Below are 15,903 nucleotides of genomic sequence, written 5' to 3' on the forward strand. Positions count from 1 at the left end.
GCGACGACCACCGAATGGCCGCTGAAGCACGTCGACGGCCCCGATCTAGGCTGGCGTTATTATCTGGGGGGAGGAATTATCCAGGAATTTTTCTAAACCCCTCATCGACCTGGATTATAAGCTGGAAGGCCGGGGTCGTGTCCGTTAAACTTAATTGTATCCTTCTAAGCCCTTAATACCGAGTCGGCTCTGGTGACTATCTGAGTAAAGGCAGCTGAACTCACCGACTGGATCAGGGAACCTGAGTTTAAAGGCGTTCCACTGATGGACTTTCCACCGCATTTTTCTCGTGGTCTGAAAGACCTGGCGATTTATTCACCCCTCGCCGGTCAGAGGAAAAGGATCGCAGCCCAAGTGGGAGAGACCCTGTCAAGTGAACGACAGATGCGTCGTGGATAGCGTTCCAGGTGTTGTTTGCAAGGCCTTATTCTCTGGATCCCGGAAGGGAGACCACCTTTTATTTTGAGGAAGGAGGTGGGCTTGGGAGGGGGGTTTTGGAGGGTAGTTGGGGTTTTCAGAGTGGAGGTGGAGATGAAAAGAGAGAAAAGAGGAGGGGTGGAGGAAGAGGGAAGGAGGGCAAGGGGCGAGAGAGCTGTGGGGGCTGGAGGGGAGAGAAGAAAAAGGAAGGCATTCACCAAGATATAGCCTCCTCTACACCGTTCTTCTTCTCCTCTTCCTCTGTTTCATTCTCCTCCTCCTCCTCTTCCTCCCCTTCTCTGATGTACTTACTTATAAGGAAAGTACCTCTATTATTATTGGTTTTCTCCCTCTCTCTTCTTCATCGCCCTATGTCTCCCTCCGCCCCTCCTCCTCCCCTAATCCTCTCTCCTCCTCCTCGTCCTTCTCCTCCTCTTCCTCCTCCTCCTCTCTTCTCCATTTTCCCCACGCCTCCCTTCTCCCCTCTGCCTCCCCTTCTCTGCCTGAAAAAAATACCACAATCGTTATTATGATTTTTCTCCACTCCAATCTATCTTCCCCATCCTCTCCTCTTCTCCTCTTTCTCCCCTTCCTTTACGCCCTACTCCTCCCCTCCCCACGAGAAAAATCAGTAGACAGGAGATGAGGCTTACCCAATAAATCGGTGTAAAATCCATCCCAAACACTTCTATCAAACTGAGGGATGAAGTAGTCGAAGAGAATGGCCAGTCCCACATTCTTCACCCTGTCCTTGAAGTCCATCCTGTCCGTCAAGGCCCCCATGGGCAAGGGCACGTACGAGAGAGGGCTCGGCAGCTTCCCACAGTGCCTTTCCAAATAATAACCGGACGAGAACCGGAGCGTGTAGACGAAAGGGATGCCAAGCGACTCCGCTACGAGTTCCCCGCCGAAGAAGATGGCGTCCGCCACCAGGACGTCAAACCCGGACGCTCGAAGCTTCTTCACGAGGGCCTCGTTCAAGATGACGCTCTGACATACTTGCTGGCTCAGAACGAAAAATTTATGGAATAGAGCATTCATTTTCACGGTGTATTCCCAGACAGAGAGAGAAGGTAATTCGTAACTCCACAGATAGATCATCTCCTGAATCACGGCCTCGTAGTGTCCCTGAGAAGTGGACACCGGGAAGACCTCGTAGTTTATCGCCGACGCCTGGCTGGTGTTGACGCGGATGGAGTTAGAAGGCACGAGAATGGTCACCTCGTGGCCCCTCCGGGCCAGCTCTTCGAGGAGGTTCTTTGCGTTGAACCAGTGACTGTGGTCAATGGGCCAGACGAGCACTTTCCCACAGGACCCCCAGTCGGAGCAGCTCAGCTGGAGCAGTACCAGCGCCCAAAGCCACTTCGGAGCCATCGCGGTTCCCCCTCTCCGCCCCCCGCCACCGCTCTCCGCAAGATGACCGATGCTCGGCGGGCTTTATGAAGAGAAAGTCGATAGGCGGGTTAAAGTTTAATTCCCACTCGGTCATCGCGGTGATGAAAGAAAGCGCCTCCGGCCACCGAGAGCAAGGATTGGGATTTTAACCTTCTGGGCCGCGAACCTCAGTGACCCTTTGCTTTCCGTTGCTTCCGTGAGCTCGGACCTGGGCGCCGCTCTGGGTCACGGACTCCAGAAGGGGGCCGGGGGTGGGGGGGCCACGTCCCCGGAAACGGCGGGCTGGCGGCCTTGGGTTAGCCCGGAGTTCTCCCTGGGCGCACTTTGCTCTGGAAGCTCAGGGAACGTCGTTGACCGGAGGAGGTTTAGCAGAGTTCCCGCCCTGACCTCACCCCACGGGTGGAGTGATCCGTGGGGCGGTCCTCCTCCTCCTCCTCCTCCTCGTCATTTTTCTGCTTGGCTCTCATCGGCATCCGTTAGGCACTTACCGTATTAGACGCTGGGGCGGACACGAGCTAATGCGACCGGACGCAGTCCGGGTCCCCCGTGGGGCTCACGGTCCCCATCCCCGTTTGCCGGTGAGGGAACTGAGGCCCGGGGAAGCGAAGTGACTTGCCTAAGGTCACCCGGCCGACAGGCGGAGGAGCCGGGACTAGAACTCATGACCCTCTGACTCCCCGGCCCGTGCTCCGTCCCCTGCGCCGTGCTGCTTCATTCATTCATTCGATAGCATTTATTGAGCGCTCGCTATGTGCGGAGCGCCGTACCGAGCGCTCGGAATGGACAGTTCGGCGACAGGCAGGGAGGACCGGAGAGGCGCAGGGGGGATTTCGTTGAGGGCGAGATCTTCGGTTTCAGTCTTCTCAGTGAAGTCTGCGTCCAGGTCACTGGGGGCAAGAGATCGGTGGGCGGGGGGGGGGGGGGGGCGAGGGCCGACAAGAGGGTTTGGGGGGGGGGGGGTTAAACGTCTGAAGCCACCGGTGAGGGCGGTAGGCGTGGGAGTCGACACGGCTGGAGAAATACTATTGCTGGGAGGAGGAGAGGGCAGAAGTAAATCGGGCGAGGACGGATCGGAGACGGATGAGGTCAGTCCGACGTCTAGGTTTCCGCCGGCACTCCGCGGCTCACGCACAGCGGAGGAGGAAGTGGACTGGGGAAGACGCCCAGGGCTGTGGGTTAGTCGTACGAGATCGGCAGAGCGACAGGGGAGCCAGTCAGTTGAGCCCAGTGGAAAGGGGAGCGTTGAGGGTGTCAATTTGTGCAGGAAAGGAAGGTATTTCAGGTGTGGGGACTAAATGTACCGACACGCTCTCTAGTCATTCGTAGCAATGCCTCTCTCCCCCTCTAGAGCGTGAGCCCGTCGCAGGCAGGGATCGTGACTGTTTATCGTTACGGTGTACTCTCCCAAGCGCTTAGTAGTGTCTGGCGTACGATAAGCGTTCAATGATAGAATGGACTGTTTCCTTCTCTCTTTTTCTCTCTCTCTCATTCTCTCTTTCTAAATCTTGCCTCTTGTCCCTTGCACCTCCCCTCAGCTAAGCCCCCCTTTTCCCCCCTACCCTCTGCTCCTCCCCCTCTCCCCGCCCCTCGGCACTGTGCTCGTCCGCTCATTTGTATAGATTTTTTACCACCCTATTCATTTTGTCAACGAGACGCACACCCCTTGATTCTATTTATCGCTGTTGTTTTGGTCCGTCCGTCTCCCCCGATTAGACCGCGAGCCCGTCGGTGGGCAGGGACGGTCTCTGTCTGTTGCCGAACTGTCCATTCCAAGCGCTTAGCCCGGTGCTCTGCGCATAGTAAGCGCTCAACAAATACTATTGCGTGAATGAATTCCGGACACGCATGATGCCACCTGGGTTTCACACCTACACAGCATAATTCCACCGTCTCGGCCTAGCACCGTGATGGGAAAAATCTGCCCCGGGCCACCGGGATAACACTCTAAAGAGTGTTCTTCTCCGGGAGGGAGAGGGGTCCTGATTTCCCAACACCGCACCAAAAACACACCCCCCCACCCCCCCTTCCCTTCCCAGGTCCTCGTTCACCCCGGGGCTACTTCCGAGTCAAAGAAATTGCCGGCGGAGATCGGGTGACGGGAGGCGGGACGCTTTCACTAGAAATACCACAGAGACATCGAGAACCAACCCCTCACTAGACGGTAGTCGTATTCATTCATTTCATTCATTCGACTGTACTTATCGGGTGCTTCCTGTGTGTAAAGCGCTGTACCGAACGCTTGGGGAAGTAGAATACGACGATAAACAGAACCGACCCAACGGAATAGGGAGAGGGAAGAGAAGAAGAGGAATGTCCTTCCAACCTGGCCCTGAGCCAATCTCAACAGGGTAGCGTGGATTGTCGGAGCGGCGAGATTGGGTCGTAGAAACGCTCAGCCCCTCCTCTTCCCCCTCCCCGACTTGATGACCTCGTATTCGCCCGAGCGCTAAGCCCAAGCGCTGCCAGGAGCGGCACGGCGCAGTGGTTGGAGACGACCCGGGTCCTCATCCCGGCTCTGCCACCTGTCTGCTCCGTGACCTTGGACAAGTCACTTCACTTCTCCGCGCCTCGGTCACCTCGTCTGTAAAATGGGGCCTGAGACCGTGAGCCCAACGTGGGACGGGGACCGTGTCCACGTGGATTTGCCTTTAGCCACCCCAGCGCTTAGAACGGGACCTGGCCCATAATATGGGCTCAACAAGCCCCCCTCTCGACCGTGAGCTCGTTGTGGGCCGGGACGTGTCTGTTGTTGCATCGTACTCTCCCGGGCGCGTGGCTCAGTGGAAAGAACACGGGCTTTGGAGTCAGGGCTCATGAGTTCGAATCCCAGCTCTGCCACTTGTCGGCTTTGTGACTGTGGGCAAGTCACTTAACTTCTCTGTGCCTCAGTTCCCTCATCTGTAAAATGGGGATTAAGACTGTGAGCCCCACGTGGGACAACCTGATTCCCCTATGTCTACCCCAGCGCTTAGAACAGTGCTCGGCACATAGTAAGCGCTTAACAAATACCAACATTATTATTATTATTATTACAGTGCTCCGCACCCGGGAAGTGCCCGATGAATAAGATTGAAAGGCAAATACCACAGCTGTTATTACGATATTATTAGTGGTACTGTTTTAATACCGGCCAGGGGATTACAGACCGGCTGAAGAACGGGCCTTCCAGGATTGTCCCTAGCCTCCCTGGCTAGCGTGGCTCAGTGGAAAGAGCCCGGGCTTGGGAGTCGGAGGTCGTGGGTTCTAATCCCGGCCCCGCCACTTGGCAGCTGTGTGACTTTGCCCAAATCACTTCACTTCTCTGGGCCCCAAGTTACCTCATCTGTGAAAAGGGGATTCATAATAATGTTGGTATCGGTTAAGGGCTCGCTACGCGCAGGGCACCGTTCTAAGCGCCGGGGGAGATCCACGGTCATCGGGTCGTCCCACGTGAGGCTCGCGGTTAATCCCCATTTTCCAGATGAGGGAACTGAGGCCCAGAGAAGTGAAGTGACTCGCCCACGGTCCCCCAGCTGTCGAGTGGCAGAGCCCGGGAGTCGAACTCATGACCTCTGACTCCGAAGCCCGGGCTCTTTCCACTGAGCCACGCTGCTTCCCCACGGGGGGGGAGGGGGGGGCAACCTGATTACCCTGTATCCACCCCGGCGCTTAGAACAGGGCTTGGAACATAGTCAGCGCTTAACAACTACCATCATTATTATTATTCTTCTTTTTATTGTAATTATGACTGAGCGCTGACCCCAAGCGGTGTTATCTTGGGTTCCTGCAGCCTGAACGCTTACGGGTGGCGCCCACCAGGGGGCGCTGCAGCTGCCGGGCGGCGTCCGCCAGGGGGCGCTAAAGCTCGGGCCCAATCCTGCCCCGGGGCCCCCCGGAGCCCCTAGGCGGGGTCAGGTCATTCATCTATTCATTCAATAGGATTTATTGAGCGCTTACCCTGTGCAGAGCACCGCGCTAAGCGCTTGGAATGGACAAAGCGCTTGGCATGGACCAAAACATGTGGGTATTAAGCGCTTACTCTGTGCAGAGCACTGTTCTAAGCGCTGGGGGAGATCCAGGGTAATGAGGTTGTCCCACGTGAGGCTCCCAGTCTTCATCCCCATTTTACAGATGAGGGAACTGAGGCCCAGTGAAGTGACTTGCCCACAGTCACCCGGCTGACAAGCGGCAGAGCCCATGACCTCTGACTCCCAAGCCCGGGCTCTTTCCACGGCGCCACGCTGCTCCCTCACCTGGATTTTCGTTATTATAACGATTAATCATTCTAATAGCAATTATTATTTTTAAGAATCACGATCGTGGTATTTCATTCACCCATCCAGTCGTATTGACTGAGCGCTTACTGTGTGCCGAGCGCTCTACTAAGCTCTTGGAAAATACAATTCAGCAAGCAAGAGAGGCAATCCCTGCCCACAGCGGGCTCACAGTCTAGAGGAGGGGGAGAAAGACATCAAAACAAGTAAAGAGGCCTCAGTATAAATAAATGAAATTATAGATAGATATATATATACACAAGTGCTGTGGGGCGGGCGGTGGGGGAGAGCAAAGGGAGTGAATCAAGGTGACAGGGAAGGGAAGGGAACGGAGCAGAAGGGGGGTATTTGTTAAGTGCTTACTAAGAGGTGATGGGTTCGAATCCCGGCTCCGCCACCTGTCAGCTGTGTGACTGTGGATAAGTCACTTAACTTCTCTACGCCTCGTCTGTAAAATGGGGATTGAGACTGTGAGCCTCACGTGGAACAGCCCCACGACCCCGGATCTCCCCCAGCGCTTAGAACAGTGCTCCGCACAGAGTAAGCGCTTAACGAAGACCGACGTTATTATGATTATTATTATCTGGTGCTGTGCGACACACCAGAATGGATACCAGGGATTGTCTCTCTCTGTTGCTGTGCTGTACTTTCCCAAGCGCTCAGGACAGTGCTCCGCACACAGTAAGCGCTCAATAAATGCAGTCGAACGAATGATACGAGCAAATGGGGTTGGGCACAGTCCCTGTCCCGTCGCAGGCCTCACGGTCTCAATCCCCATTTCACAGATGAGGTAACTGAGGCACAGAGAAGTGAAGCGATTTGCCCAAGGTGACCCAGCAGACCGGGGGGGGGGGGGTGGCAGAATTAGAACCCGTGACCTTCTGACTTCCGGGCCCGTGCTCTATCCACTACGCCACGCGGCGTTGAGTGTGTGTCGCGCGCGGAGCACTGCACCAAGCACAGAGTCGGTTGACACGTTCCCTGCCCGCAAGGAGCTGGCGGTCTAGGAGGGGAGGCAGATATTAATATGAATAAATAAATTAGGGATCTGGACACATAAAGTGCTGTGGGGCTGAGGGTGGGGTGGATAAAGGGGACAAATTCAAAGTGCGAGGGCGACGCAGAAGTGGGAGGCGAGGAAAGGAGGGCTTAGTCAGGGAAGGCTATAAAACCTCGTAGGTGGGGCGAGAGGGGGACGGGATCAGTAAGACTAGTTCGCCGCCCTGCATTCTGGGTCGCTCCGGGACCTACAAGCGCCCACGATAATAATTATAGCGGTAACCGTTAAGCGTTTTCACTACGGGCCGAGCACCGTGCTAAATTCTGGGGTAGAGAAAAGAGACTCTGGCCGGCCACGGTCCCCGCGCCACGCTCGGCTCACCGTCTAAATAGGAGGGAGGACGGTTACTTGACCCCCGTGTCACGGACGAGGACCCCCAGGCACAGAGAGGTTCAGCGGCCCGCCCGAGGTCGCGCAGCTGACGAGTGGCGAAGCTGGGATCGGAAGCCAGGTCTGCCCGCTCCCGGGCCCGGGCTCTTTCCACTAGCCCGCGCTTATTTCGGGGGTATCTGCGGAGCCCCTGCTGGGTGCAAAACACTGAAATAAGCTCTCCCTTGTGCTCCCCCAACACACGGGTCACCCTTCTCCCCACATTCAAAGCCCTCCTAAAAACACGTCTCCTCCAGGCGGTTTTCCCTGACTGATCTCTCATCTCTCCTCCCTCTCTCCCCCGCTCCTGAAGGACTTTGACACTTGAGTTCTCCCTCCCTAAGCACTCTGGATCCTCAAATAACCCCCCCCCCATAACCCTTGGGTCCAAATCTTTAATGCCCTCCTTTCCCCCTAAATGTCATTTCATATTAATAAACAATAATAATGGCATTTTTAAAGCGCTTACTCTGTGCAGAGCACTGTTCTAAGCGCCGGGGGTGGATACGAGGCGATCGGGTTGTCCCGCGTGGGGCTCACAGTCTTAATCCCCATTTTCCAGACGAGGTCACCGAGGCCCAGAGAAGTGAAGTGACTCGCCCAAAGTCACACAGCCGAGAATCGTTTTAGATTTTTTTCCCGGAACTCTCGGAGTTGGTTCACTGTCCGCTAAAAAGGGGAAAGCATTTCCTTATCGCCTCTGTTGAAGTCACTTACCCCGCGGGCACTGGGTTAATCGTTTTGAAACCCATTCAGTTTTTGAAGTCACCGGGTCCTTTCGTCGACTCCGTCCCCGGTATCTAGGGAGCAGCCCTCGCCAGGTACGCACAGAGAAATCACAACCTGGCCGGGTTTCCGCGGAGAAACCGCAACCGCTTATCCCGGCTCATCTTGCAGTGATCTAGAGAGCTGAGCCAGGCTTTTCCAGCAAGGAGGTCTTGCTGCGGCCTCGGGCAAATCGCGTCGCTTCTCTGTGCCTCAGTTGCCTCCTCTGTAAAATGGGGATTGAGACCGTGAGCCCCAGGTGGGACGGGGCCTGGGTCCGACCTGATTTGTGTGTATCTTAGCACAACGCCTGGTACCCGCTAAGAGCTTAAGAAACACCGCGATTACTGTTACGGGGCTTTGCACGGAGTAAGTGCTCAATAAAGAACTCAGGGGAAGCAGCGTGGCTCGGTGGAGAGCGCCTGGGCTTCGGAGTCAGAGGTCATGGGTTCGACTCCCGGCTCTGCCACCTGTCAGCTGTGTGACTGTTGGCTTCTCTGTGCCTCAGTTACCTCATCTGTAAAATGGAGATTAACCGTGAGCCTCACGTGGGACGACCCGATGACCCCGTATCTCCCCCAGCGCTCGGAACAGTGCTCTGCGCAGAGTAAGCGCTTAACAGATGCCAACATTATTATTATTATTATTATTATTATTATTATTATTAAATACGATTGAATGAATGAACGGCCACCGCCCAGTTTTATACCGGTTGGCTTGTTTTTCAGCTGATCTCTCCCTCAGTCCAGTAGTAATACGGTTCTTGTCGGAAAGAGCTCGCGTGTCTCTGCCTCGGATCCCGCGACAGAACAACGCTGTGCGCACAGTAAGCGCTCGATAAAAACTACCGATGGAGGCAGGCCTGTGACTCAGACCTGATGCCCTTGTCTGCAGGGACCGGGGAGGGAACGGGATCACCCTGGAGCAAGGTGAGTATTTGACAGGATGCTCAACGGCCATATAGGTTCCCCTAACTTCCACAAAAACCCGTGCGTGGGCATCCTCGGGAATCATTTCATTTTGTCGTGGTATCTGTTAAGCGCTCGCTTAGAACAGTGCTTGACACATACCAAGCGCTCAGTAAATATCATCATCGTGGGGGTTAGTGAACACCCTCATTCCGCCTCGCCTCCTGTGTTCACGAACTAAATCCTCGTCAAAACCCCTCATTTTGACCCAATCCCACCCAAACTCCAACCCAATCCTGAAGCAGCGTGGCCTAGAGGAAAGAGGACGGGATTGGGAGTCAGAAGGATGCGTCTTCTGATCCTCTCCCGCGGGTCCGCTGCGTGACCCTGTGCGAGTCACTTCACTCAGCTGCGTCTTCTCAAAAATGGGGATTCAGTCGTACTCCCTCCTCCTTAGACCGTGCGCCCCTTGAGTTGCGGGGATCGTGTCCAGCCTGGGTTAACTTGAATCTACCCCAGTGCTCAGAACGGTGTTTGGCACACAGTGAGCGCTTCACGGGTATTAAGGTTGTTATTGATGTTATCCAAGTCAAATCCGACAGGAGAGCTCTGTCTAAATCTCGGCAGACCAGAATTTCCTGCGTTGGGACTTCTTGGGCAACTTTCTATGAGCAAGAGCAACGGCAGCAATAGGAGTAGAAAAAGAGGCCGTCAACCCTAGATCGATCTTGTCGAATAAAGCGGGGTTGGTTGGGCTTTTTTAAAAATGCTATTTATTAAGCACTTACTATGTACCAGGCACTGTATTAACCGGTGGAGTAGATACAGGATAATCCAGTTGGACACAGTCCCCGTCCCACGTGGGGCTCACAGTCTTAATCCCTATTTTACGGATGAGATAACTGAAGCACAGAGAAGGTAGATAACCTGTCCAAGGTCACACAGCAGACATGTACTAGAGCTGAGCTTAGAACCCAGGTCCTCTGACTCCCAGGCTCTTGCTCTTTCCACTAGGCCACCCTACTTCTCACCTTAAAATCTACACTGTAAACACTGTGGGCAGGAAATACGTCAGTTGACTGTCGTATTGTACTTTCCCAACCTCTTAGTACAGTGTTCCGCACACGGTAAGCGCTCAGTAAATGCAACTGACTGACTGACTTCTCACCTTACTTTACCTGACAGATCACTCTAAGGGGAGCCCACATATTTTGGAAAGAAAACATTTCAACTGGATATCAAAGACCAGGGTTGGTGGTTCATTTTTTCACCCTGTCCATGAGCGTCATCTTGCCTGTCAAACTCTTGTGAGCGGGACAAAGGAAGTGGTTTGAATCCCGCTTCGGACCGGAGATCCAGACAGAGAAAGTGGTTTCTTTCATCTCACACGGAGATTTTTGGAACGATTTCCATCCACATTCTCCTTTAGGCATCGTTTTCCTCTAGCCAGAGGAGAAATCGCTACTCTGACCCTTTTTTCCCTCCCAATACAAGTTGCCATTAAGGAGCAGGAGGAAAGGAGGCTAAGTAAATTCAGCAAAAATAAATAAACCATTAAATCGGCCTATATTACCATCAGGGGTACTATAAAAATTCTATATTTTTTTTCCCCAAATCGGTGCAAAATCCCAGGATCCATCTATTCCCCCTTAGCCATCTCTGCGTCTGCCAACTCTGTCGTACTGCACTCTTCCTGGCGCTTACTACGGAAGCGCTCAGTAGAGAAGCAGCACGGTCTAGTGGATGGAGCTTGTGAGTCAGAAGGACCTGGGTTCTAATCTTGGTTCTGCCACTTGCCCGCCGAGTGACCTTGGGTAAGTCACTTAGCTTCTCTCTTCCGCAGAGAAGCAGCATGGCCTAGGGGTTAGAGCACGGGTCTGGGAGTCAGAAGGACCTGGGTTCTAATCCCCACTCCGCCACTTGCCTGCCATGTGACCTTGGGCAAGTCACTTCAGTTCTCTGGGCCTCCGTTTCCTCATCGGTAAAATGGAGACAGGGACTGGGTGCCCCACGTGGGACGGGGACTGTGTCCAACCTGATTTTCTTGGACCTACCGCAGCGCTTAGTAATAATCACAGCGATGATGGTGGCATCCGTTAAGCGCTTACTATGTGTCAGGCACCGTTCTAAGCGCTACGGTAGATACAAGGTCATCAGGTTGCCCCACGTGGGGCTCACGGGCCCAGAGACGTGAAGTGACTTGCCCAAAGTCACACAGTAGACAGGTGATTAGAACCCACAACGTCTGACTCCCGAGCCCGTTCTCTTTCCACTAAGACAAGCGCCTGGCACATAGTGAGCGCTTAACAAATACCGTAATTATTAATTGTTTTTATCATTTGCTTATATCGACTCCAGCGTTTAACGGTGTCGGGCACATAGTGAGCACTTGACAAATACCGCAAACATTATCATTATCACGGTGCTCTGCACACAGAGAACGCTCAATAAGTACTTTTGATTGATTGATTGTTTGGCTGAGGAAGTGGCTCCCTCCCTTTGTCCCCCCCCCCATTTCTTTCCTCACCGCCCTGAGGACAACGGTGTGTTTGTACGTCCCGTACGGACCCCGAGCATTTCCAGTTACGATGACAACCGCTCGTTAGGAACAGTGGCCAAGTGGGCCGGGTAAAACCCGAAACAGAGGTGCCGGATGGATTTTCGAGGCCTCGGTTGGCCATTTTCAGGCACGGCCACATTCTGCCTGTCAAAAGTGGTTTCCCAACATCACATCTGGTAGCGGATTCCTCCCTCCCCCCCCCGCCCCGTCATGCTGAGTCTGCTCTCCTAAAGTGTGCGGGGAGCTGAGAGTCACGTTTTTCTGGACAGCGTCCAACAGAGGTTGGGAATTAGTGTCCTTTTCCATTTTAGGGTTGTCCCGCAGTTCCTTCTCTTCCACGCACTCATCACCGGGATTAATAAAATTCAACGCAATACCATCAAATCGACCTATTTTCGGACGGCCGGGAATCGTGGTTTCATTTCCAAACTGCCTCTCTAGTTTCTGTCTCAGTTCGTAGCTCTCAGTGTGCGCTAGGGGAACACCCGTGAGCCTGGAACTCTAATTCCAGCCCCGCCTGCGGTGTGTGACCCTGGGCAAGTCACTTTACTTCTCTGTGCCTCGGTTACCTAATCTGCTCAATGGGCATTAAGACTGCGAGCCCTATGTGGGACAGGGACCGGGGCCGACCTGATCATCTTGTGTCTACCACCTATCGCTCTGAAAATCTGACGGAGTGGGAGCAGAGCTTTCTCCAGACTCCAGCATGTCAACTGTTTCATCTCAGTTCAGTGAAGACAGGGTGGACGGGGATTTTATTTACGTGCAACACAGCCAGAAAATTGGGGCACTTGGGTGTGTGATGGGGTGAGACAAAAACCTATCCAGATAATCTTTGGAATGGTTGTATAGGGGGTAGTAATAATAACAAACTTAATAATCATGGTACTCGTTAAGCACTTTCATTCAATCGTATTTAGTGAGCGCTTACCGTTTGCAGAGGATCGTTCTAAGCCCTGAGGTAAATACACGTTAATCGTGGGGTGAGGCAAAAACCTATCCAGATAGTCTTTGGAATGGTTGTATATCGCGTGGTAATAACAATAAACATAATAATCACGGTACTCGTTAAGCACTTTCAATCGTAGTTAGTGAGCGCTTACCGTTTGCAGAGGACCGTTCTAAGCACTGAGGTAAATACAAGTTAATCATGATGTCCCACAGGGGGCTCACGCTCTTCACCCCCATTTGACAGATAAGGTAACTGAGGCCCAGAAAGCTGAAGTGACTTGCCCAAGGTCATCCATCCGAGGTGCGGCAGAACTGGGATTTCGGTTTCTGACTCCCAGGCCCACGTTCTCTCCACCACACCTTGCTGCTTCTATCCAGGGCTATTATATCAGGGCCCTCGTAGCTATTGAAAGCTTCTTTAAAAGACTGACTTACCCAAGGTCACACAGCAGACAGGCGGCGGAGCCGGGATTAGAACACGTGACCGCCCGACTTCCCGGTCCGTGCTCCATCCGCTACGCCGCGCCGCTTCTCCCTTCCCACGTTCCTGATCTTAGGAGCGGATTGTTCCGTCCCTGGGGTGAAGGGAGAGTTTCCCGCCCCCCGGCAACCTCTCCTCTGCCCCCCCACCCGTCTTCCCCATGTCTTACCGAGCACTTCACTGTAAAGCTGATCCCATTCCTTTTCTCCCAACTGATCAAGCCAGAAGTCAAAGTAAAGGGAAAGCAGCGTGTTTATCAGCCTCTGGACAAAGGACATCCTGTCCGTCAAGCCCGTCAGAATACTGGGGACGTAGGATAGGGGGGACGGAAGCCCTCCGCAGTACTTCTCCATCTTGTTGCCGGGGGAGAATCTTAAAGTGTGCACGAGGGGAATCTCCAAAATTTCGGCTATCAGTTCACCGCAAGGAATGGCGGGGTCAGTAATCAGGACGTCAAAGTCTGCTTCCTGAAGCTTTTTCCTCAGTTCTTGGTTCAACGCAACACTCCTGCAGACCTCCCTAATCTTCTGAGCAAAATATAAGAAGATTTCATTGAGCTTGGCCGTGCCCTGCCAAGACGAAAGCCTAGGCATCTCACTAGTGACCAAGTATATGAAGGATTCGAAAAGATCCCACCAATCATTTTTCTGGAACGTGGAAGGATAAACCTCGTAGTTCAGGGCTGACCGTTCGGTGGGGTCGATGAGAAACGTCATGGAAGGCACCAGGACGGTCACATTGTGGCCCCTGGAAGCGAGCTCGTTCAGGATGAATTTTAAGTTGATCCAGTGACTGTGATCCATGGGCCAGACCAACACCTTCCCACAGGACCCAGGACCCGACCAGCTCAGCTGAAGCCAGATCAGAGCCAAAACCCACTTTTCAAACATCACGACCATCTCTACCTCCCAAACGGAGCCCTTCTGCCTGCAGGGAGCGCTTGACTTTATCAGGGGACGATCGATCGGTGAGTTAAAGATTGATTTCTACCTTGGCCAATTTCCATCCAGCTGGTGCGTTTTATTCAGCCAATCACCCGGAAGAGAAGATGATTTTAAGAAGCTGAATGACCTGACTTTGGATTCTCTGGGAGGATCCCTGGTCGGGGGCCTCATTAGGATCACTTAGAGAAGCAGTGGGGCCTAGTGGAGAGAGCACGGGCCCGGGAGTCAGAAGGAGTTGGGTTCTAATCTCAGTTCCACCACTCCGTGTGACCTTGAGCAAGTCTCTTATCACCTCTGTGACTCAGTTACCTCATCTGCTATTATTGCTATTGTTCTTGTCTGTCCCTCTCCCCCGATTAGACCGTAAGCCCGTCAAAGGGCGGGGACTGTCTCTATCTGTTACCGATTTGTCCAAGCACTTAGTGCAGTGCTCTGAACATAGTAAGCGCTCAATAAAGACTATTGAATGAATAAATGAATCTGGAAAAGGGGGATTAAGATGGCGAGCCTAATATGGGACATGGACTGTGTCTGACCTGACTGTCCTGTATCTACACTTAGTCATAATAATAATGTTAGTATTTGTTAAGCGCTTACTATGTGCGGGGCACTGTTCTAAGCGCTGGGGGAGATACAGGGTCATCAGTTTGTCCCACGTCGGGCTCACGGTCTTCATCCCCATTTTCCAGATGAGGTCACTGAAGCACAGAGGAGTGACTTGCCCACAGTCACACAGCTGACAAGTGGCAGAGCCGGGATTCGAACCTACGACCTCTGACTCCCGGGCCCCGGGCTCTTTCCACTGAGCCACGCTGCTTTTCTGTGCCTGACTCATTTTAGGCACTTAGACAATACTGTGGATATAAAAAAAAGAGCCACCCATGTGACCTTGATCAATTTTCATCATTGTGGAAAAACAGGGAAACCTTTGAGACCCTGGGCCGGTGCTCGGTCCTGAGGAAGACTGTTGTCGATGCTCTTCGTTTAGAGCTCTGAACTGGGGATGTTTCAGTTGTTGGTGAGTCTTCGGTATTTTTCTAAAGATGCCTGTGTGTCCCACAACAGTCTCCTGATCACATTTTAAAAAGAACAGAGGAAAAAACAAGTAAACCTGAACCTCTTCTCTTCTGTGTTAATCAGTGATAACCACCAAAGAGATGTGGTTCAAAGATCAATAAGTACAGACTTAACCAGAGCTTCAAACTCCGGCGTGAGCTATTCATTCTCAAAGTGAGTCATCACAGATTTCCTGCTGCAGTGAACTTTATAGGAAATAAAAAAGTTTCTAAAAATCTCTAGCGAGTCTACACCCTGAGATTTCAGGGACTGGGTTAGAGACCGACGAGGGGAGTGGGTCGACGTTTTCCATTGCTGAGTGAGTTTGCCTAACTGCGTAGGGGAGATAATAATGATAATGTTGGTATTTGTTGAGCGCTTACTATGTGCCGAGCACTGTTCTAAGCGCTGGGGTAGACACAGGGTCGTCAGATTGTCCCACGTGAGGCTCGCGGTTAATCCCCATTTTACAGATGAGGTCACTGAGGCCCAGAGAAGTGAAGTGACTTGCCCACAGTCACACAGCTGCCAAGTGGCAGAGCCGGAAATGTCCCAGCGAAACAATTCCTGATCCCACCTAACTCTGACGGGGAAGAGAAGAAGGGGAAGATGCCGGGAGTCAGAAAAGCTGTCTGCCCGGCCCAAGAGCTGCCCGTCGAGGGATCTTTCTGGACGGGTCCCTTAAATTGGAGATCGTACATCGGATCCGCGATGCGGATGCAGTGTGCGTGAGAGGGGTTCGGT

General features: G+C 53.1%; 1 protein-coding gene across 7 annotated transcripts in view; it reads right to left on the bottom strand.

Moving 5' to 3' along the window:
• The window catches only part of UGT2A2 (UDP glucuronosyltransferase family 2 member A2), a 43,390-nt gene that overhangs the window by 9,085 nt on the left and 18,402 nt on the right, over positions 1 to 15,903 (bottom strand). The window contains exons 1-2 of one of the 7 annotated variants that reach the window (XM_029073463.2): positions 13,546 to 14,076; positions 1,071 to 1,305 (exon numbers count right to left, since the gene is read on the bottom strand). The exons of 2 other annotated variants lie outside the window; for them this stretch is intronic. In XM_029073463.2, the coding sequence (XP_028929296.1) occupies positions 1,071 to 1,305; positions 13,546 to 14,058 (748 nt within the window). In that variant the 5' untranslated portion in view covers positions 14,059 to 14,076. Of the gene's footprint in view, positions 1 to 1,070; positions 1,849 to 13,328; positions 14,084 to 15,903 lie in introns of those variants that run through there. 4 more of the 7 variants (XM_029073457.2, XM_029073460.2, XM_029073458.2 and 1 more) reach the window with 4 other exon arrangements.

Source organism: Ornithorhynchus anatinus, chromosome 10, assembly GCF_004115215.2.
Source record: "Ornithorhynchus anatinus isolate Pmale09 chromosome 10, mOrnAna1.pri.v4, whole genome shotgun sequence".
Lineage (NCBI taxonomy): Eukaryota > Metazoa > Chordata > Mammalia > Monotremata > Ornithorhynchidae > Ornithorhynchus > Ornithorhynchus anatinus.